At 37.5% G+C, this 22,153-nt stretch overlaps 1 protein-coding gene across 2 annotated transcripts; it reads left to right on the top strand.

Annotated features, from left to right (window-relative positions):
• The first annotated feature begins 4,004 nt into the window (after positions 1–4,004).
• On the top strand, positions 4,005–21,501 carry LOC121873518 (GTP-binding protein ypt1-like). 2 transcript variants are annotated; one of them, XM_042377104.1, is made up of 5 exons: positions 4,005–4,382; positions 10,697–10,884; positions 13,481–13,722; positions 14,935–15,176; positions 20,090–21,501. In XM_042377104.1, the coding sequence occupies exons 2-4, from the start codon at positions 10,705–10,707 to the stop codon at positions 15,131–15,133; spliced, it is 621 nt and encodes a 206-aa protein (XP_042233038.1). In that variant the 5' UTR covers positions 4,005–4,382; positions 10,697–10,704; the 3' UTR covers positions 15,134–15,176; positions 20,090–21,501. The 2 variants fall into 2 exon arrangements, with proteins under 2 accessions (XP_042233038.1, XP_042233039.1); XM_042377105.1 differs by having other exon boundaries at positions 4,025–4,060.
• Positions 21,502–22,153: the final 652 nt, after the last annotated feature.

The following is a 22,153-nucleotide window of genomic DNA, read 5'->3' as shown; positions in this document are numbered from 1 at the left end:
AACCCGCTCCAGTGTTGGTCAAGTCTTCTCTTGAAAGAGCTCACACTCGGTGCCGTCACAACACTTTCTGGTAGATTGTTCCAAGAGTTTACAACCCTCACTCCGAAAAAGTTTGCCCTCACGGTTTTCCGGACTTGCGGCTTCTTCAATCTTGAGCTGTGACCCCTTGTGGGGCGAGCGTCCGCCAGCTCCAAGTAAGGACACTCAACTGAGTAGTGCCCCCTGAGATGCTTATAAACCTCAACTAGGTCCCCCCTTGCCCGTCTGTAGTATAAGCTAGGCAAGTTCAGGCGCTCCAATCTCGCAGGGTAGCTGAGATGCCGAAGTGCAGGCACCAGCTTGGTGGCCCTCCTTTGAACATTTTCAACCAACTGACAGTCCCTAGCATATCTCGGGGACCAGATGGGGTGACAGTACTCCAGATGGGGAAGCACTTCACTCCTGAAGATCGTCACGAGGGACGGACCGTCTAGATATCTGAACGACCTTCTTATAAGACCCAATAATTTATTTGCCTGATTTACCTTCTTCTCACAATGGCCCGAGAACTTCAGCTCATTGTCAACATACACACCTAGGTCCTTCTCACACACAGTCTCAACTAGTACATTTTCTTCATCCCGTTGGGACATATGGTACGCCTCCTTACCGTTGGTACGCCCCAGGTGCATCCTCTTACACTTCGTGACATTGAATCTCAGCAGCCATTCCTTCGACCATTCCTGGAGCCCACAGAGGTCCTTCTGCAGCTCTTCACAGTCCGCTTGGTTCTTAATTTCCCGAAATAACTTGGCGTCATCGGCAAACATTTGTATGGAGGAGTGTACAACGTCAGGCATATCATTTATGAAACAAACAAACAACAGCGGGCCCAATACACTACCCTGCGGTACCCCACTTGTTACAGGTACAGATGACGATTTCGTGCCATTAATCACCACACATTGCTTGCGGTCATGTAGAAAGTCTTCTATCCACGCTAGGACATTTCCCCGAATTCCGTACCCTTCCAGTTTGATTTTCAGCCTTTCGTGGGGTACACTGTCGAAAGCCTTGGCAAAATCTAGGTAAATATTGTCGATATTACCACCCCGTTCTAGAATATGGGTCCAAATATCCTCGTGGATGTAATGTTAAATCTCCTTGTTTTGCTCTACTAAGATACTATTCCTGTTGTACATATGTCTTCTCGTGGATGTTTGAACAATCCAAACATATTCTGCTACATATGTGGGTGCTTTGTTATGCATAAGCAATGACAAGAAATAATCGCATCTGTGAAAAATGCATATTTTGCCTTCTATGGAGTGAAAATAGGTGATATAGATAAACCAGAAGCGCCACATAAAGTATGTCGCATTTGTGTTGAAGGTTTAAGACTGTGAAAATGTGGTAAGAAAAAAGTTATGCCATTTGGAGTCCCTATGGTTTGGCGGGAGCCTAAAAATCATGGTGATGACTGTTATTTTGCTCTGTGAAGATAGAGGGATATAATGCAAAAAATAAACAAGGAACCATTTATCCCAAGATTCCATCTGCCATGAGCCCAGTGCCACATAGTCCTGAGGTTCCAGTCCCCATTCCGCCAGATATGTTGCAGTCCGTGTCATCAGAACCTGGCCGTGATTCATCGTCAGGTAACGGAAGTGATGTTTACCAACCTGAAGATATTAGTGATGTACCGGAGGTGTTTACCCAGAGTGAACTTGTGGCGTACTGTATGTGGCCAGTTGTCAAATTCTCTTTGTTTGTCTATTTCTCTTTGAATGGGCTCACATACGTACGAACATGTAGGATATTGTGGGAATTTTTGGATGTTTGGTTCACACTCAGGATGGGATGGAGAAAGGAAACTCACAATGTGCTCTCAGGTATACATGTTGTATTGGATGTACAATGCAGCTTGGTGCTGGGAAGGCAGCATGGTTACAAGCGTGATATAGAGAGAGCTGGTTGGTGAGGGTGCTCAGAGGAGGACAGCTTGTGGGTCGCCATGCTCGCCGGCGGGAACGAGGACCGCCAGGTAGGCGGAGGAGGAGCGAAGGCCGCCAGGCAGCGGCGGAGGAGGTGTTGCTGGCTGGTTGGTGTAGGTAGAAAGAGACAGGTCACCACGAGGTCAGGTCTTAAATAGCGGGGGGTAGGCGTGGCGTAGTAGTTGACCCCCGCTCCGTGATGTATGGCGGCGCTGGTTGACCTAGACCACGAGGCACACTGGGATTCGTGGGGTCGGCTACGCAGCGACAAACAGCGTTTGTAGGGGAGAAATCCACTACAATATCTCACACTCAGGATGGAGGTAAGAATAGAAACTCACAATGCGTTTTCTGTATATATATATATATATATATATATATATATATATATATATATATATATATATATATATATATATATATATATATATTGTATGTACAGTGCAGTGCTAGGGAGTTGCTGTGTGGTGAGAAGCTTGCTCAGAGGTCCTGTTGGGTGAGGGGCTTGCTGAGGGAGCTGGTTGGTGAGGAGCTTGTTTGGAGGTCGTGCTGTAATGACCACGGTCGGACATGTTAGTTAACGTAAAATCAGACCATTCACATTACGCTCAGTAGCCCACAACACATGTAGCTAGGCCTACTTTATTGAGTCTCCCATCTGAGGCGTCCGTTTTCTCATCGCTTCAAGACGCCTGAGTCCTCCGTTTTCCCATTTTCTCTGACTTCCTGAAACCAACCTATAAAGTAAATTTGAATGTGAGAGAGAACACCATTGTTTTGAGTCAACTTAGATATGTCTGATTACAGTTAAAGCATACAAGATCCTTCGTGAGTGATGTTGAAAGCTTTAACTGTCTTTATTGTTCGTAACACTCGTTAAGTAAGTGAGTGTCGAGTCTGCCAGTACGAATAGCGTCCAAGGATATTGTCCCTGGTTAGAGCCAGGCATTTAATCTCCTGAAAGAACATGTCAAACTTCTTATCTCCAAGATCTCAGCCTATACTCATGAAGCTTCATCTTTAGTAGGTAAGATGTTTCATAAAGAGGTTTCTCCCATTCGTCATTATGAGCATCGTCCCAGAGCACATTGTTTCCATCAAAACCATGGTTCATCCTCATTTCCCTTTTTCCGTGTAACTATATCCATATGGCTAAGTGCTTGCTTTTCATTTCTTTATTTACCAAAATAATGTTGATCAGTTACTCGTTATTTAACACATACATGCACTTAGAGCATCAAGATTGTTTTGTAGGCATAACTGTTGATTAATTGAAACCTCCAAAATGTGGTTTTACGTTCACTTCACATAAATATGCTTACAAAATCTATGCATTAATATGCATAACTCTTGGGAATCTGTCCAGACATTAAATATATGTTATATACTACAATAATCACATAGATATGTTTACAATGTTTATGCATAATAAATGTGAAAAATATTTTCGGGGTTTCAATTAACCAATAGTCACCTCCCGTAGCCCTGCTAATGCCTCATTGTAACTCCTCTTAGCAACCATCTCCATTCTATCGGCTACTTCCTCAGTTTTAGCAAGGATCTCTTTCCCAACGCAATAGCAGGGGGGACTGGATGGATCTAGTGTTTTGCGTTGCCTATCAAGGATTTTATATTCCCGTATTTTGGAAATTAATTATGATGACCTGTGCATGCATTCAAATGGTTATACAGTATAATGATGGTGACACTTCTCACCAGTTTAACATTGGACCTCTTTGATACTGCAAAACCCTCATCTCCAAGCATCGTAGAAGTATAGAAGACGTGGGGAGAGCTAAAGAAAAAATCACACGTTTAATTGGGAGGAAAAGAAACGGAAAATTCTTTACCATCACTGTGGTTTGCTTCAAAATTACCGCCAAAATATGAGGCCACCATTTACCTCAACAATAATATCTTGAATTCTATAATCAATGTTTTAGTTGATTTTTACATAAATTTGATTACAAAAAAATCAACATGGGAACATATTTTTTTAGTTACATCTGAACTTAAGAATAACTTTTGATTTGAATTGAGAGTTCTCAGCTGATTGAAGACAACAATTTTGTTGGGGATATATTCAGGTGTGGCCGGACTATAAGTTGTCACTGTGTCTTTCGTATCACCTATCATTATTACTCTTCCACGTGACTGTATACCGAAACTGAACATTTAGTCACAGATATTAGTTAGAACATAAAAGGAAAAAAAAATAGAAGTACTGTATATTGCACTACTAAGTCGAGGCACTCTTGAAATTCTCATCTGTACAGTTCAAGAAATGCGCGACCACCAATAACTATACAACTGCATATATCGAGAACAAATGTAAACAATTAATCATGGATTGGTGAAGATATTTTTTTGTTAAAAGTGATTACAGTATTCTTCATTAATACGGAGCAGGTAAGAAGCACCAGAAGATACATAATTGTATTTATTTAGTAAGACCTCAGAGGAGGATCACTGCTTTGTTATTCACTTATTTTTGGATGGGACTTTCAATGATACATTTATTGTCATTATTGGTAAAGGTGGAGGAGATCATAAGCACTAGAAATAACTTATGGAAGTTAACCAGAATTTTGGGAGATACTATTTACATGATACTGAACGCGAATGGAAACGAAAATACACAGAGCCTATATGAACCTGACCTAACCTTCCATAACCTAACCGGTGCCGTAATTTTTCTGATCGTGACCGCCCGCTGTTTTTCATTGAAAATGGGTTTAAAATTACCCAGTTTTCACTGATTTTATTAGAGGATACTGTATTATGTTGGGAAAATATAAAAATGGCAAAATTCATGTGCTAGCCTAACCTATATCTATAAAATTTAAGTATTTACACAAGAAATTGAATAGAACTGAAAGTAATCAGCGTACAAAACTGTCTAAAAATACCCTCATAATTACCGAACCGCTGACTGCCACTTCTCATATATTAGCCCTAACGGTACATTGTTTACATCTCCCACATCACAGCTGATGACGTGACTGTAAGAACGCTGTCTTAACTCGCATATATCTAGAAAACACAGCATTTGCCCAAGAAAATGGTAAAATTGCAGTTTCGGGCAATATGGCCTAATACAGTAGTTTAGAAATTAGGGTAAATTTATAGCAGACACCGTTCTTTCTTTGTATATTAAAAATAAGTTTTTCCTATGGTTTTTGACGAGTTTTGAATGAATTGATATTCATTTCCTCCGGAAATCACTCGTTTTTCAGACACATCCTCCCCTCTCCCGTGTTTTGTTGGGTAAATCATAGAAACAGGTTATATTCAATGGAGAACAAGGCAAAAATCGTTCAAAACCCATGAAAAACCATAGGAAGAAACATATTTCTAATACTGAAAGAAATGTAAGCTAACTTAACCTACCAATTTTTTCTGTGTGAGAAACCAACCAATCAACCTAACCCCTGTTGTTCATGACCCCACATCTTACCTTAATCTGAAGAAAAATCGGACCAAATATGTTGTTCTTCATGCAGTGTACACTGATTATTACACTTGGGACAAGTAACGTTGTTTGTTAATACACCGTGTTTTCTAAAAAATGAAATGGCCTCTCAATTTTTCTGATGAAACTGGGCAATTGATGTAAAATAATCTATATCACAATGTCGGTACAGCTCTTCAACCTGTTCAGCCATATCTTGTACCCCTGTACTGAAAATTCAAATCTCCGCTGCCGACACAGCCGCACATTGTTCATTGGTTAAGACAAAAAACACTTGCCTAATAATAAGTCTCCTCTCTCTATACCCAATAAAAATCTCCCACACCACCCCGCACACGCGCTGTAGATGCTGACACGGAGACAACGTAGCACGAGCTGAGGTGGGGTCAGAGCTTCTCCCGAGATGTAAATAACACATGGCGGTGCTCGTGGGCGACTGAATCTAATAATATCGGAAAATTAAAATCTCGGTTATCCTTACTTTCCGGCGGAAATATCATAGAAGAAAAATGTCTTCGAAATGTTTAAAAATTACAAATTACTGCACATATTAATAACAGCGAGAGAAAGACCGGTGCCTTACTATAAATTCACCGAAATTAGTTTATCCTGTGTATTTTGGTGTGATTTAATCTAATTTGACCTTTATTTCTGGGGGAAGTATCTGTTTTAGAGTTGCCCCCCCCCCATCCCTAAGTAAGGAAAAAATTTAAAATTCATTTCTGACATTATTATTTTTTGCCCCCTGGTTGAAATGGGATTAGAAGTACTCCATATAAGAAGATCTAAAGGTTGGGGATGGTTAAAACAGTCGGCCGTGCATTGGCCGAAACTGCAATGATACCCAGAAAATTAATAGAAGTGAAAGTAATTAGCATATAAAAATGTGTCTAAAAACATCCCCCATAATTCTGAACCGCTGAAGGTCATGAGTTATATATTAGCTACCGAACCTCACCTAACCTTACCTCTTACCTAACCTATCTAACCAAACCTAACCTAACCCACCTAGCCTCACCTAATCTACCTAGCCTCACCTAATCTCACCTATCTTCCTAACCTGTGCATTGTTGCTTTTATTTTCTACTTACTATCTTGCAAACAACATTTTAGAAAAACAAATGAATTCAATCCAATATAAATTGGGTAATTGTTGACGACTGCTCCACAGCCGATTTTTCATAAAAAACGATTATAAAAATGCTGCAATTTCACTGTGTTTTATGATGGACACTGACGTAGTTTGTGCAGATGTTTTAAAAAGTGGTTATTTCTAAATTAAACCTAAGCTAACCTCAGTTGATAAGAAAAACAAGCAGCAGAAGCATTGTTAGAAGGCCTAACCAAACAAACCTACCTAACCTCACCTAACTTCCTAGCCGACCCCCCGGTATATCAAACAGAAAGTACTTGCTGTGATATCGTGCAATTATATGATTTTTGTGGATGCGAGAGCAGCTGCTCGTACTGAATGGCTCATAGCATACACTGAGCATCGTAGTCAATCCGACCCCTGGCGGGGGAGTGTTTTGAAGTACATTAATTAGATTTTGGCTGTTTACATCCTGGGATGAGACATCATCACTGCATTACCACCAGGAAGACAAACTAGTGCCTGTCTAAGCACCTAATTATCTACCAAACGAAGCATTTGAACAAGAAATGATTATTATATCAGAACTCACTGATGAAAATATAGTAAGAAAATAAACAAAAACAAATAATGCGTCAGCAGATCAATCGTCAATAAATTGTAATAAATATTCCTGGTGAGATCGTTGTTCATTTCTTAACATGTAAACAAAGACCGCGGTCACTCCCATACAGCAGACGATGTGAACCAAAACATGGTCGTCTGTTATGTGGGAGCATCCACAACTTTTGTTTACAGGTCAGGAATATCAGGAACAAATCTATTTTACAGAGGATTAACAAGAATTAAGTTTAAGACTTATGCTATCAAATAGCGACAATGAAAGTATTTGGGTAGAGATTGGTGAGGGCAGTGAATCCGTAGTCATTGGTGTTATATATAGACCACCTAATTTGAGTAGGAACAATGGTAAATTGCTATGGGAGGAAATAAAGAAGGCATCTGATAGAAACACTGTATGTATTCTAGGCGATTTCAACTTTTCAGGCATAGATTGGAAAAATCAACTTAGCGATAATGAATCTGAAGATTTTCTAGAAGTAGTACAAGATAGTTTTTTATATCAATTCATAAACTCGCCCACTAGAGGAAATAATATCCTCGATTTAGTTCTCAGTAATAACGAAAATCTAGTAAAAGATGTTGGGATTGGAGACGAACTAGGAAACAGTGATCATAAAGCCATATATTTTAACATAATATGGGATGGCAGGAAGAAGGAAAATTCGGCCTTGATCCCGGATTTTAGGAAGGCTAATTACGGTAGCTTAAGGAGAGACCTAAGGGATGACCCTATGGTCAAAAGATTAATCCCCCCCACACCTCCGGAAACTGTCAACTTAGGACGGGATAACCCCGAATTTAATTTAGCAGCTACTTATGAACAATTTATTGCGACAATCAATAATGCCCAAAATAAACACATCCATAAAAGAAAATTCAGATCGATACGGAACCAACCAAAATGGATGAATAATAGACTCTTAGATCTTCTAGGGAAAAAGAAAGGAGTATATAGAAAAGTTAAGAAAGGCGAAAATCACTTACTTGGTTACTTACATTGAACTTAACAGACAGGTAAAAACAGAAATTAGAAAGCAAAGAGAAATTATGAAATCAAGGTAGCAAACGAATCAAAAATAACCCCAAAGCTTTTTATCAACTGTATAAATCAAAGGTTAGAGATACAATAGGGTCCTTTAAAACTACGCATAGAGAAAATGACTGATGATGAGTTAGAAATGTGTAGTACGTTAAATAGTCATTTTCGCTCCGTATTCACAAATGAAAACCTAGCACAGTTTCCAGAAGTTCATAAGGTATATAACGACAGTATAGAAAATATGTTGATGAATATCAATATTACTAGTAACTATGTGCTTAAAGTAATTAACAAACTGAAGCCTCATAAATCGCCTGGTCCAGACGAGGTATATGCTAGAATATTAAAAGAATGTAGATATGAGTTGAGTAATCCATTAGCAGTTTTATTTAATAAGTCATTAGAATCGGGCCTAGTGCCAGAAGCTTGGAAACTTGCAAATGTAGTTCCGATTTTCAAAAAGGGTGATAAATCAATAGCATCAAATTACCGCCCCATTAGTCTCACGTCAATCATAGGCAAGTTGCTAGAGTCAATTATTGCTACAAAAATCAGAAGCCACCTTGAAACATTCAACTTAATTCATTCTTCTCAGCACGGGTTCACCCAGGGACGTTCTTGTTTCACAAATTTGCTTAGCTTTTTCTCAGAAGTATATGAAGCGGTAGATAATGATAAGTCATATGATATAATTTATTTAGATTTCAGTAAAGCATTCGATAGAGTCCCTCATGAGAGATTGATATGAAGGTAGAAGCACATGGAATAGGTGGGATCAGTATTAAATGGATTAGGTCATGGTTAACTAGAAACAAAGAGTCAGCATAAATGTGGATTAAAGTCAGACTGGGGTGCGGTCAAAGCTGTTTGTTATATTCATTAATGATCTTGATTAGGGCATAACTAGTAGGGGATTAGTAACTTGCAGATGATACCAAAATGGGGAGAGTGATAAATTCAGACAGTGACTTTGAACACCTTCAAAGAGATCTAGATACCTTACATGAGTGGTCAGTAGACTGGCAAATGAATTTTAATACTGATAAATACAAGGTACTACAGATAGGGAAGACGAATACAAACGTTAAGTATAAACTAGGTAACACGGAAATAGAAAACTCAGTTTGTGAAAAAGATCTACGGTAGGTGTATTTGTTAGCAACGACTTGAAACCTAAAAAACAATGTATTAGCGTTCGCAACAAGGCAAACAGGATTCTTGGGTTCATATCTAGGTCTGTGAGTAACAGAACTGCTGACGTTATCTTGAAACTTTACCTAGCATTAGTGAGGCCACACATGGATTATGCGGTTCAGTTCTGGTGTCCTTATTATAGAATGGACATAGATTCTTTGGAGAGAGTACAAAGAAGAATGACAAAAATGATCCATAATATTAGAAACCTTCCATATGAAGAAAGACTGAAAAGCTTAGGCTTACATTCATTAGAGAGGCATCGAGTTAGGGGAGATATGATAGAGGTGTACAAGTGGGTAAGTGGGATTAACAAGGGTAAAATGGAAGATGTTCTGAAGCTCAGTAATAACGAAATAACTAGAACAAATGGCTTTAAATTAGATAAATTCCGATTCAGAAAGGATATAGGCAAGCACTGGTTTGGTAATAGAGTTGTGGATATGTGGAATAGACTACCGAGTGCTATAGTAGGATCGGGGACGCTAGGGAGCTTCAAGACGAAGTTGGATAGGCACATGGAAGTGCTGGGATGGGTGTGAAAGGGATCTGCCCTGTATGGGCCAGTCGGCCTCCTGCAGTATCCCACTTTCTTATGTTCTTATGTTATGTTCATTTAAGGTGGAATTTGGTCTTAAGATATGGTTTTACAGGGGGGAAGATTTCATAATCTTTGGGATTCCTCCTTATATGAAGCTTTGCAAGGCCTTCATCCACACCAACCTAACCAATTTTAGTTATAATATAAGTGTACTATCGTAGACAAAAGTTCGCTCCCTGTAGTGAAACTGAGACACGAATGACTCTCCGAACTGACTTACCCTGATTGTTATCTGGTGCTGGTGTGCTGTGCGGGTCGATACTGCTTCAGTTTAGGAAGGAGCGAACTTTTGTCCATGATAGTACATGTGAATTTTGAAACTGTGTTTTCTTATTTAATATCTGTATTTAGTTTATGCTTTGTTCAGCATTGTGATTTGAATATTAATGTACTGTTTGCAGTTACATGTATATACTGTGGGGTTTTTTTTTTGCATAACTCAATGAGGACAGGTTATGTAGCTACAGATATTACAGTATCAAAAAGCTTGTAGCTACAGTAAGGTACTGTACTTATCTACCATGTTATTGCTGTCTTTCAGGTTGCCTCTGCTCCTTGATTGACATCAGGAACTACATTACAGTACTGTGCCATATATTATACAGTGTATTACTATTTGGTATGAGCTACATAACTCTTCTTTGTTATATCTATATTTGTAATACAAAACTAAATTTACATTTATCATCATCTTTTTCAGATATTGCAATGGCAAGTGTCAAAGTCCCAGAGCAGAAAATAATTTTGTGTGGAGAATATGGTGTAGGGAAAAGTTCACTTTTCCGACGTTATGCCACAAATACATTCGTTACAGCTACAGACAGGAAGTCTACTCTGGGATTAGATCATTATGAAAAGGTTTATCGTACTGGAGACAAAGAAGTAAAGGTATGAGTTTGTTTACACTAAAATCTGTTATGGTGAAAACCTTACTTAAAATATCTAACATATGAAGGTATACAGACCATAACTTTGTAGGCGAGTCTACTGTATATTGGAAAATGTCGATAATTTTGGTAGTAGTGATAAATTTGAAATATTTCCTGCATGATTTCCCTTCTCGAAATAGAAAAATTATCGCTATACCTGTATATAGGAAAATGTCGATAATTTTGGTAGCCGCGATATAAAAAAATCTTTTTATGAAGTCGATATATCCAACCCTACTGTACCCAAAAAATTCCGGGGATGAAGGATATTTTTGCTGCTTTGAGAGAGTCGTTTCGTTACCCAGAAATCTCTCCATGCTGGAAGTGCTCTGTACCAATTGTTCTGGCTAATGGAGATATCACTACAAAGAAATACAAAAAACAAAAATAGTGAGTAACAATATACTGTACCTGTATGTATGTTGTGTTGTCGAAGTAAGAGAAACAATTGAAACTCTGCAATTGTGTGTAAATGAGGCAGAAAATCAGATCAGCAACCTGGGACTTGGTCTAGTTCAAGAGATGTGGCGAGTTCCATTTTCCAAAACTTTAACTACGTTTTCTGGTGTTTTTCCTTTTTGGCGCTTTCAAAGTTATGGTCCGCATAGCGTCATGTACTGTATACACTGTATCCTTCATAGGCTGTAAGCCTGATCTCAGACTAGTCAGCCAAAAATAAAAATAACTTAGTATATGTATTAAAGGAGGAGAATATAATAAAATTTAATCGGTACAGTGGTCCCTCGGTTAACGAACACAATTCGTTCCAGAAGGTCGTTCGTTAACCGAAACCATTGTTTCAATGGGATTTTGGGTAATTGGTTCCAGCTCACTGAAAATTACATACAAACTAAAAATAAATGCAATAAAATACTCTTACTTTGAGGTGTGCATGTAGAAGGCTCCTGGTTGATGATGATGGGAATTAGAAGTGGGGGTGAAGGAGAAGGGAGAAGAGAAGGAAGTGGGGGTGGAAGAGAAGTCACCCCATGCTTCATGCTGCCATTTCACCCATAAAATTTTAAGTTCTCTTGGTGTAATTCAAGATTATTTTCTTTAAATCAACACTGCACTGTATTATATATTGTCAATATGTAAAATAAATTTCAAAACAACCAATAATTGTACTGTAAAAATGTAAAAAAAAATTATGTTCAAGAGTCTCAAGCAAGATGCTTTCTCCACTGAGCAGAGACACAAACTGACGCCATTCTGGGCGAGTCAAGTGGCTGTTTGGCGCGCTAAAAACTAGTTCCCTATACTTCAATTATGTTAAATAATTGTTAAAATGACTAAAAATTTTAATATAAGACTTGGAAAATTATTGAATAGTACAACCTTCTTGATATTTCCTCAAATGGTAACGAATTTAAGCCCTAAAACCGATTACTGTACTGTATTGGCGGACTAATACTACAGCTGGTGAGCAGGCGAAAGCATGTTGGGAAAAATTCGTAAGGAATTCGTTAACCAAATTTAATATTCTTATGGAAGGTAATTCGTTAACCAAAATTTCGTTAACCGAGGCGTTTGTTAACCGAGGGATCACTGTATACTGTAGCGGCGCAGCGTCACCTTCACCAAATGCCTTCGCCCTCCCACCCCGCATTCAATTCCCATCATCATCATCATCATCATCATCATCAACCAGGAGCCTTCTACATGCACACCTCAAAGTAAGTGTACTTTACTGCATTTATTTTTAGTTTGTATGTAATTTTCGGTGAGCTGGAACCAATTGCCCAAAAACCCATTGAAACAATGGTTTCGGTTAACGAATTTTTCGGTTAATGAGCAACCTTCTGGAACGAATTGTGTTTGTTAACCGAGGGACCACTGTATACTAAATTAGTAATCCAACTTCGGCTATATTTTAGCTCTCTGTCTTCAAAACTGCGGAAATGCATCTGACTCACTTATTATGGAGGGACGGGAGATGTGTACAACCATCCCCTAGACCACCTGCACTTCCTTACTAAATTTTGGCTGTCTTCAAAACTGTCAATCTGCAGGTGGGGGGTGTCATAATCGGTCCCTGAGGGGCCAATTTATCCCTTGTGGAGAGACAGGAGATAGTGCATAACTAGTCCCAAAGCCACCTGCACCTCCCTACCAAATTTCAGTTCTCTATCTTTAAAATGGTGGAAATGCATATATATATATATATATATATATATATATATATATATATATATATATATATATATATATATATATATATATATATATATATATATATATATATATATATATATACTGTATATATATACTGTATATATACACATACATATATATATACTGTATATATACACATACATACATATACATATATATATATATTATATATATATATATATATATATATATATATATATATATATACTGTATATATATATATATATATATATATATATATATATATATATATATATATATATATATATATATATATATAAAATAAATTCTCTAACTTTCCAAGCTTTAAAAATCAGTGTGATCATAAATCTAAAAATATGACTAAGTTCACCACATCCCAGGTTTCTTATTCCTCTCAGCTTCAACTTTGGGATACGGGCGGCATGGAGAGAGTAGCCAGTATAACGTCTTCTTATTACAAGTTTGCTGAGGGTGCTATTCTAGTGTTTGCACTAGATAATCCTGATTCCTTCAACATCCTATCCCAGCATCTTCTAGATATTGTAACATATGCTGAGAGTGCCAAGATATTCCTTTGTGGCAACAAGTATGATCTCAAGAGTCAAATTCAAGTCACTGATGCTGATATGGAAAACTTTTGGTAGGTAACTGTTTAGCTCTTATCTTGTAACCATTATTATGTGCTCTGCATACTGTACAGTACTATATCCTTCTTTCTGTTTTTATCAGTCTTGCTCTATTCCTAACTCTTGTTTACTGACTATTAGGTGTACAAGTTAGTGTTACTTATTGGGTAACTACAGTATTGATTTTCTTGCAACTCTTGTAGAATTTTGATTTCCATTTTTTTCATTTACTCCTATGCAGATTTTTAGTTCTACCAGACAGTGACAAATGAAATGCTGGAACAGCTTTCAGTGTATACTGTACTATTGGGTTCTTTATCCAAGAGCTCTGTAGACTGAACGACATTTCCTTCTCTCGGTTATTTCTGCATAATTTCTTAATTTTCTTTCAAAGAATTTAATATATCTAAACGGTAAAAGTAAATTTTTCATGGTATTGGAGGCTCAAATTCAATTTGTTGAGAGAACAATATATTTTAACTAAGAAGGCTAAATCACTAAGCCACCTAGGTTGAAATAGCTCAGGAATATCCTCTCCATATTTGATTCAGAAATTAAAAATAATAAGTCCATAGGAAAACACCATTTCAGGGAAAACACCTGAGCTTTTCCAGTGAACTTCATTGAAATATTTAACATTCCAAATTTGCCTTCAGAGTTTTCTAATACTTGCTATTTATGATAATCAGCCATGGCTGTGACCTCAAGGTTTAATGAAGTTCACACACTTTACAATAACAATCAATATGGTTCATCCTGAGAATTAAGCAGTACTGTAATAGATTCTTTATGGATAATACATTTACTGCATGTTCATCAATATTCTTTAGTTTCATACTAGTACGGTATAGTATACCACTGCTCCTACTAACTTTATCCTTGGATAGGGCATCGTTTTAAGGACATCAGTGGGTGATGGCCTTTATATGCTCATCAAATGTGTGATACACTTTATTAAAACATGTAGGAAGAATGGATATGAGAGACTGTGTGAGAAAGATTAAAGGATAACTTAAAGTAAAGTGATGGATCAGAATGTGTGACTGAGAGGATGTCACCCTTGAGGAATGTCAAGTTGTGCAAGGGTAGGTGAGACTTGAGGAAATTGCTTGGTTTACTTGTTACTTTGTTATATGTTTTTGAAGATAAAATATAAATTTAAGTGTTATACTAGATGCTTATTATACCCAGAAGTCTTTATTACCGAGTTTCCTAAAATATTGCAGTGAACAGTGTCACAATCTTATATCTGGAATATATAAGACCTCCTGCAAGACTGGTGCAGGAGTTGAAGAAATGTTTGCTGACATAGCAAGACAGCTCAGTGACTCAAATAGGTCTCGGAAAGAACTTGAGACTATGAACAAAGATTCTTTTAAAGTGACTCCCCCAGAAGGTGAACCTGAAGACTCGTGTTTATGCTGAGGTGAAAATAAACCAGGGAAATTAGTTACCTATTGAATATAAGGTTAGTAAAGATGTGCCTATTGTATGTTTCATAACTCACTTTGGAACTAAATCAAATGGTTGATGTTGTATAAACTTCTTCTTGTCTGATATTTACCCCACCCAGCTAAATGTTAAGGTAAGCTTATGCGATTGCTCTGTTGGGCTGAGAGAACCACTGAACTACGGGCATCCCCGGGTTATGGAAGGGTTCCTTTCCTGCAAAAATTTTCCGTAACACAAACTCCGTAACTGCGGGACCAATTTTCCCATTGACTCCAATTAGTACACTAAATAATTTGAGATGCATTCCTAAGGAAAAAAATTTCTGCCAAAAACCTAATACTGTACAAGTACTTATATGAATGAAAATAAACAGTTTTAAACACATACATCATGTAACATGACACTAAATGGACATAACGCTTGAATTTAACTTACCAGAAACAAATTTGAGTGCTGCATGGGGTGGTGATGTGAGGTGGTGCAATCGGAGCCACTGGGAGCTACCTTCTTAAAACATGAAGTTTAATGTCCAATGTAATTCTTTTATCACCATACTTTCACTTGAACTTGATGGCTTTTCCACTCATCTTAAATAAGGGTATACCATACAGTAACACAGTCCTGAACACAGATGCAAACATGGACACAAGCTGGGGAATGAATTCTAACTGACCAGCCCCATTGTTGTTGTTGTGGGTCATCAACAATCTTGTAGCAACCACCTAGAATCCACACAAAATAATGTTAAAATTTTGGTGAATTTCTTTGTTATATACAGTAAGTCCCCAATGAACATTAATCCTTTGAACGAAAGGACACTATAACGAAAGCAATTTTTTACTACCCATTTGCCAATTTGCTCCCATAATCACCACTACCTCTTATTATTACCACTTAAATCATAATTTCACCTTCCTCCCTCCCTCCCACCCACTGCTCTCACCAACACTGCCTCTCTCGCTCATTCATGTTAGTTCAATATTGTAGAATACTGTACATTGTTTATTTGTTATTCTCAATCCATAATTTTTATTATTTTTTATTTTTTTATTTATTTATTTATTTATTATTAATTTTTTTTACAGGCATTAGCCCACCCGGGCACAGGTCACTGACTCACATCAGGCCCTGGGGGCGAAAATGTAAAAGTAATAATAATAATAATAATAATAATAATAATAATAAAGAACCATAAAGAAATACAAAAATGAAAAAAGATCAAGAGTAAGAAACAATATACAGCTCCTTCCCGACTTACGACGGGGTTAGGGACCCAAATCCAGGTTGTAAGTCGAAATGGTCGTAAGTTGGAAATGCTTAAATAATACATAGAAAATCTAAAATGGGTGTCTCTTTTTCTTCTCAGCACCACAAAACTCTCACTTTTACGCTTGCTAGCCATTTTAAAAGTGAATTACAAACAAAAATTTTGTCAGTACACAGCGCAATCACTGACGTTGGGACTCGAAAATACGTAATTTGACAAAGTTTTGGTATGGCTGAGGCGGTCGTAGGCCGTAAGTAGGGCAGGAGCTGTATGTATGTTGTGTTGTCAATGGTAAGAGAATAAATTGAGACCCTACAATTGTGTGTAAATGAGGCAGAAAGTCAGATCAGCAACCTGGGATTTGGTCACAATTTTCGTGATGCCATATGGCAGCAGGGTCTACCATTAGACAATACATTATGCTTCCAGTATCTTCCCAGGCGGTAGTACCTCCCTGTTTGGTGGCTGCCTACTACCTACCTAATGTAATGTAGAAAGAATATAACGTTCATTTATACTTACACTCAATTTTGTGGATAGACATCAGCTGTTCAATTGTGTCTGGCAATGCTGCAACCAGTGTTACCAAATAAACCGATTGATGCATCATCTCGCCATCACCACCCACCCACCAACATTCTGCCTTTCTCTCTCATTCTACTATGACTGTCATTCATGATACTATATTGTACAACAAAAAAATATTGTATTGCTAAACCAGTAAATAAAAACCAAATGAAAGTTTAACACAGTTGCTATTTGCATACACTGCATGCTTCCCCATAGTAACAGAGAACAATTGGGAGGTACCCCCTCTGTCTCCCTAGCAACACTCCCTCCCTAACTGAGCCAGCTAGCACCTCACAGCTTGGCCCATTAGCTACAATGCCAATCACTATTTAGCACTATTATATCAGTAAACACTAATAATAACAGTAAATCCAGTGAAATATGGCAGGGAGTGAGGAAAGTTACAACTACAGAAGACACTCAACTAGGGGTCATTCACTCCCGTTGCCAGGCATAGCCAGGCGAACATATGGGAGAAATACATATCTTGTATTTAGTGTAATTTGAAAATGATGACGGGCTCAGTGATAATCAAATTATATAAACTATGCATTTTTCTACGATAACATAGTAAGTTACATTGTATCAATACTGTACTAGAGTGAATGAATTAATATTACCACAAGCAACAATTGACAACTCTGTTTATGTACCTTTATGTTTTATTGTTCTTATCTTCAGTATTTTGATGTGATGCAATTATTTTGCCACAGAGCTGAGTACAGGAACACTTCCCCCCCCACCTTATACATAGTAATATCTCTGTTAACTGGAATCCCTCAAACCCGGAACTCTACGATAACCAGAATTGAAATTTTCTCGGAAAATTGTCCCCAATGCCGGAATTTTCCAGAAAATTCCAGCTTTGGGAACGATTTTCCGAGGGGAATATTTTCCGAAATAACGAGAAGATTTTCCCAGTACAGTGATCCCTCGGTTAACGAGATTTCGGTTAACGATTTACCTTCCATAAGATTCTTTACTTCGGTTAAAGGGCAATCCCTCGATTAATGAGTTTTTAACGAGCGACCCTCCACATGTTTTCGCTTGCATTTGGCGGCCCACCAGCTGTAGTATTAGTCCACCAATACAGTAATCGGTTCTAGGGCTTAAATTCCTTACTATTTTAGTAAGAAGTTTATACTATTCAATAATTTTAAAAGTTTGATATTAAATTTATTAGTCATTTTAACAATTATTGAACATAATTGAAGTACAGGAAACTAGTTTTATGCGTGCCAAACAGCCTGTCAACACACCAAACAGGCGTCAGTCGCTCTGCCTTTTCAATGGAGGTAACATCTTGCTTGAGACACTCTTCAACTAAATGCTTTTTTTTCTGTGTTTCCAAGCAAATTATTGGTCAATTTGAAATTTATTTTACTTATTGACAATATACTGTATAATGCAGTGCAGTGTTGATTTAAAGAAAATAATCTTGAATTACACCAAGAGAACTAAAATTTTATGGGTGAAATGGCACCATGGGATGACTTCTCTTCCACCCCAATGCCTACTCTTCTCCCTTCTCCTCCACCCCCATTCTAATTCCCATCATCATCATCATCCAGGAGCCTTCTACATACATACCTCAAAGTAAGTGTACTTTAAATACATTTTTTGTTGATTTTAGGCAATTTTCGGTGAGCTGGAACCAATTACCCAAAAACCCATTGAAACAATGGTTTCGGTTAACGAGCAACCTTCTGGAACAAATTGTGCTCGTTAACCGAGGGACCACTGTTCCCGGAAAATTACGGGGATGGGGGAGTTTTCTTCCGGGTTTGAGATATGAAAATCAAGCGCATTTTCTGGAATTTTTTAGAACATTTTTCCAGTACCCGGAAAATTTCAGGGATGGGGGATTTTTTTCCGGCTCTGAGAGTCGTCTCGTTACCTGGAAATCTCTCATTCCCGGAAGTGCTCTGCACCAATTGTTCCGGCTAACGGAGATATCACTGGTACATAAATTATATGGGAAAAATGGTTTCGATGAACCTAGTTCACTTAATGAAAGCATTTTAGTGGAATCTAACCCTTTCGTTCAATGGGACTTACTGTATTATGATTTTATTTTTTATTTTTATTTTTTTATTTACAGTTGGGTCTCACATTACGCGGTTAATGTAACCCGGAGGGTACCGCGGAAAGTGAGGAACGCGTAAAGTGAACAACATAACATATGGGATTAATTGAAATGGAGTCCAGGCCGATCCCCAAACTCCACTTTTTGACGACACACAACTATGTTGTAGTAAAAATATTATCTTAACTTTATGATGGCATGCACACACAATTAATAATTAAGAGAAATATCAATAATATTAGGTTTTTTAACACTTACATTAGTAGAAAAGATGGCTGGGCACACGGGGATGGGGGGTTGGTTCCGAGGCAGAGGGCAGATTATTGGCCCTCACCTGTATCACTGGTATCAATTGTATCACTATCCACCACAGAGGCTTGCAGGGCCTCTTTGTTAAACCCCTCAAAGTCCATATAAGTCCATATCCTCACTATAATTATCACTATCACTGACTTGGGCCGGTTGTGGTGGGTGGCGGGTAAAGAACTCGGTAATGTTTTGATGACTGGGCGACCTTGTGCGCACCATTTTCGCGCCTCTTACACAACATGGCGGATGGCGGGAGGTTTGGATCCAAAAATGGCGCGGCTTGCCAGCCGCTCTCCGCGTAATGGGGTTCACGACCGCGGAATGTGAGCATGTTAGGTTCTGGCAAGGCACCGCGTTAAAGGTGAAACGCGGAATGCGGGACCGCGTAATGTGAGGATTGACTGTACTTATTTTTTTTTTTTTTTTCAATTTAAAATTTTACCCAAATTCCGTAAGGGCAAATTTGTTGCCCGTATCCCGAATATTTTGGTCATAATTTCAAAATTCTGTGAGTGCATGTTTACGTAACCCGGGTTTCCGTAACACGGGTGATGCCTGTATATTAACAATTCATGAGTTAAAAACCCATGCCTCATCAAGGTATTCTTGTACATGTATTGTCTTTTTCTTATTTTAAAGTCATTAAGTTTGACATTTATTTATGGTGTTTAAGAGGTTTCTTTTACTTTTCTTTCAGTTCGGATGAGCAGTAAACTGTGATGACACCACTCAGCAGTCTTCTTGCCCTAAATGTGCACATGTTTTCTTAAATGAAACATCAACAGATTATTTTACATCTAAATGCGGGTGTGTGTCAGCTGTCCAAGCTTTTCATTCATATAGGAATCTGTCAGTGTACAGTCACTCGTGTGTAGCATTATATTAACAGTAATTTATGAAACAGATTTTGGTTTATTTACAAACTTTACAATGGACTATGTAATTACCGTGCTATATTCAGTCTGGAAGAGAACACTTTTCATTAGTTATTAGGTGTTTGGATTTTTATATAGTAGAACTTAAAGAGTATCAGTGTGATGCATAAGATACTTGTGTATACTAGATTTTGTATTTATAAAGAAATATTATCTGGCAAAAGAAGTATCTCTATTGTACTAGTCTCTCCAAGTTTGAATTTTATATCATTAGAAGAGTGTTCATTTTATTCTTGCATGCATCAGTCATGTATAATTGCTTCTAATTTTTATACATGAATATCATTGTCAGTGGCAGATCCAGATTGAGTTCATTAAGTTCAAACAAACCTTCCCTTTTTATGAACTAGAGAATCAGAAGTATCAACAGTTCACTTATTTTGAAAACAATACTATGCATTTTTATAAATTCGAAAAAGTATCAAATCTTAGTTCAGTAAAATTTCCACCAAGTGATTGACACTGAAATTTTGTTTGAAAGCCATACATTTTGCACATGCTTATTGCTTTCTCTTAGATTACATATGTACATTTTAAATTTATTTATACATGCCATATACCTCAATTCATTTTTTTTTCTGGGTGGGTTGGGGGGGTGATTCCCACCTGGAAGTAGTGAAAGCATTCCTATTTGTCCTCTCCCCACCTCATCCCTGCCAGTGCTCTACTCACCAAGAGCCATGAGACCCATGGTGCTGTTCTGTGTAAAGACAGTTTTGCCATCATGTTTAGCTGCTGTGCAGCCTCAATCTCTGGCATCATTTATTCATAATTTGAATTACTTTTACCATGAACACCTCCCTTACAAATCTAGATCTGCCACTGATTTTGTATTGTGTGATTGGTAAAATAACAAACTGAATATAGTATAGCATAAAATAAACCTTTCAGATTCCATTAAAAGTAAATGAGTACGTTTCACACAAGGAACCTCTTTGAAAGATATAATAATAATGTCAGTTTTTATCTCCCTTTCTGTTACCCCATTCTGAAGGCTAAGACAAGTGTGTTAAATTAATGCTTCTGAAATTTGTTTCTGCATTCTTAGTTTTTTTAGTTACCGTATATACTCGTGTGTAGTTCGAGTTCGTAAGACCAAATTTTTAGGCAAAAAATTGGGGGTCGACCTCTACATAGGTAATAGTTTTGTTAGGTTGAACCCGTGCATGATGGGAAGGGCGAGGAGCAACTTTTAACTTCAGACATGAAAAATATTTACCATTTACTGCCTTTAAACAATGGAAACGTAAAATATGTGCCAATTAGTAATGAAAAGTTCTGCAATTCCTTCAGCAGATGAAGCTCACCAACTTACAATAGGCTAAATTACCTTACAATGTGCTTTCAGTAGTCTATGTTGAAGTTCTTAGCACAGGCTAACATCATATCATATACAGTATCACAGTACTCATTGATCTACAAAAAATACCGGTAATAAAAACCTTTTCGATATTTCACACTTAATATAATACCCGGTAATCCACTTCAACCTCCTATTGTTTACAACGATGCATGATGCACCACCAGCTGTTGCGTATCAGCTAGACGATACACATGTTTTTCGAATCGTTTTCAGTTAAGAAACTGTTACATCACACGTATATTTTACCTTAACTGTGCCTGAATGAACATATTCTCGGAAATAAATAGTAGTTTTGCTGAAACGTGAGGTATTTCAATGTAAAATAGGATAAAATACATGACGAAAACAAAAGATTTTACCTAACCTTCTGATGTTCAAGAGAAGTTACTCGTTTTTTTTAATAGTTTTCGGTTAAAATACTGTTATATTACAATGATATTCTATTCATACTGTGCTTGATATA

Source organism: Homarus americanus, unplaced genomic scaffold (genome assembly GCF_018991925.1).
Source record: "Homarus americanus isolate GMGI-L3 unplaced genomic scaffold, GMGI_Hamer_2.0 scaffold30858, whole genome shotgun sequence".
Classification (NCBI taxonomy): Eukaryota; Metazoa; Arthropoda; class Malacostraca; order Decapoda; family Nephropidae; genus Homarus; species Homarus americanus.
The sequence above is the reverse complement of the archived record's forward strand: the minus strand, read 5'-3'. Positions and strand labels throughout refer to the sequence as shown.

What these genes read in the sequence shown, in the direction of transcription:
- LOC121873518 (XM_042377104.1), top strand. Translation starts at nt 10,705, where the DNA reads ATGGCAAGTGTCAAAGTCCCAGAGCAGAAAATAATTTTGTGTGGAGAA. An exon ending in CTGGAGACAAAGAAGTAAAG is followed by an intron (nt 10,885 to 13,480) that starts GTATGAGTTTGT and finishes TATTCCTCTCAG; the next exon opens with CTTCAACTTTGGGATACGGG. An exon ending in GCTGATATGGAAAACTTTTG is followed by an intron (nt 13,723 to 14,934) that starts GTAGGTAACTGT and finishes AAAATATTGCAG; the next exon opens with TGAACAGTGTCACAATCTTA.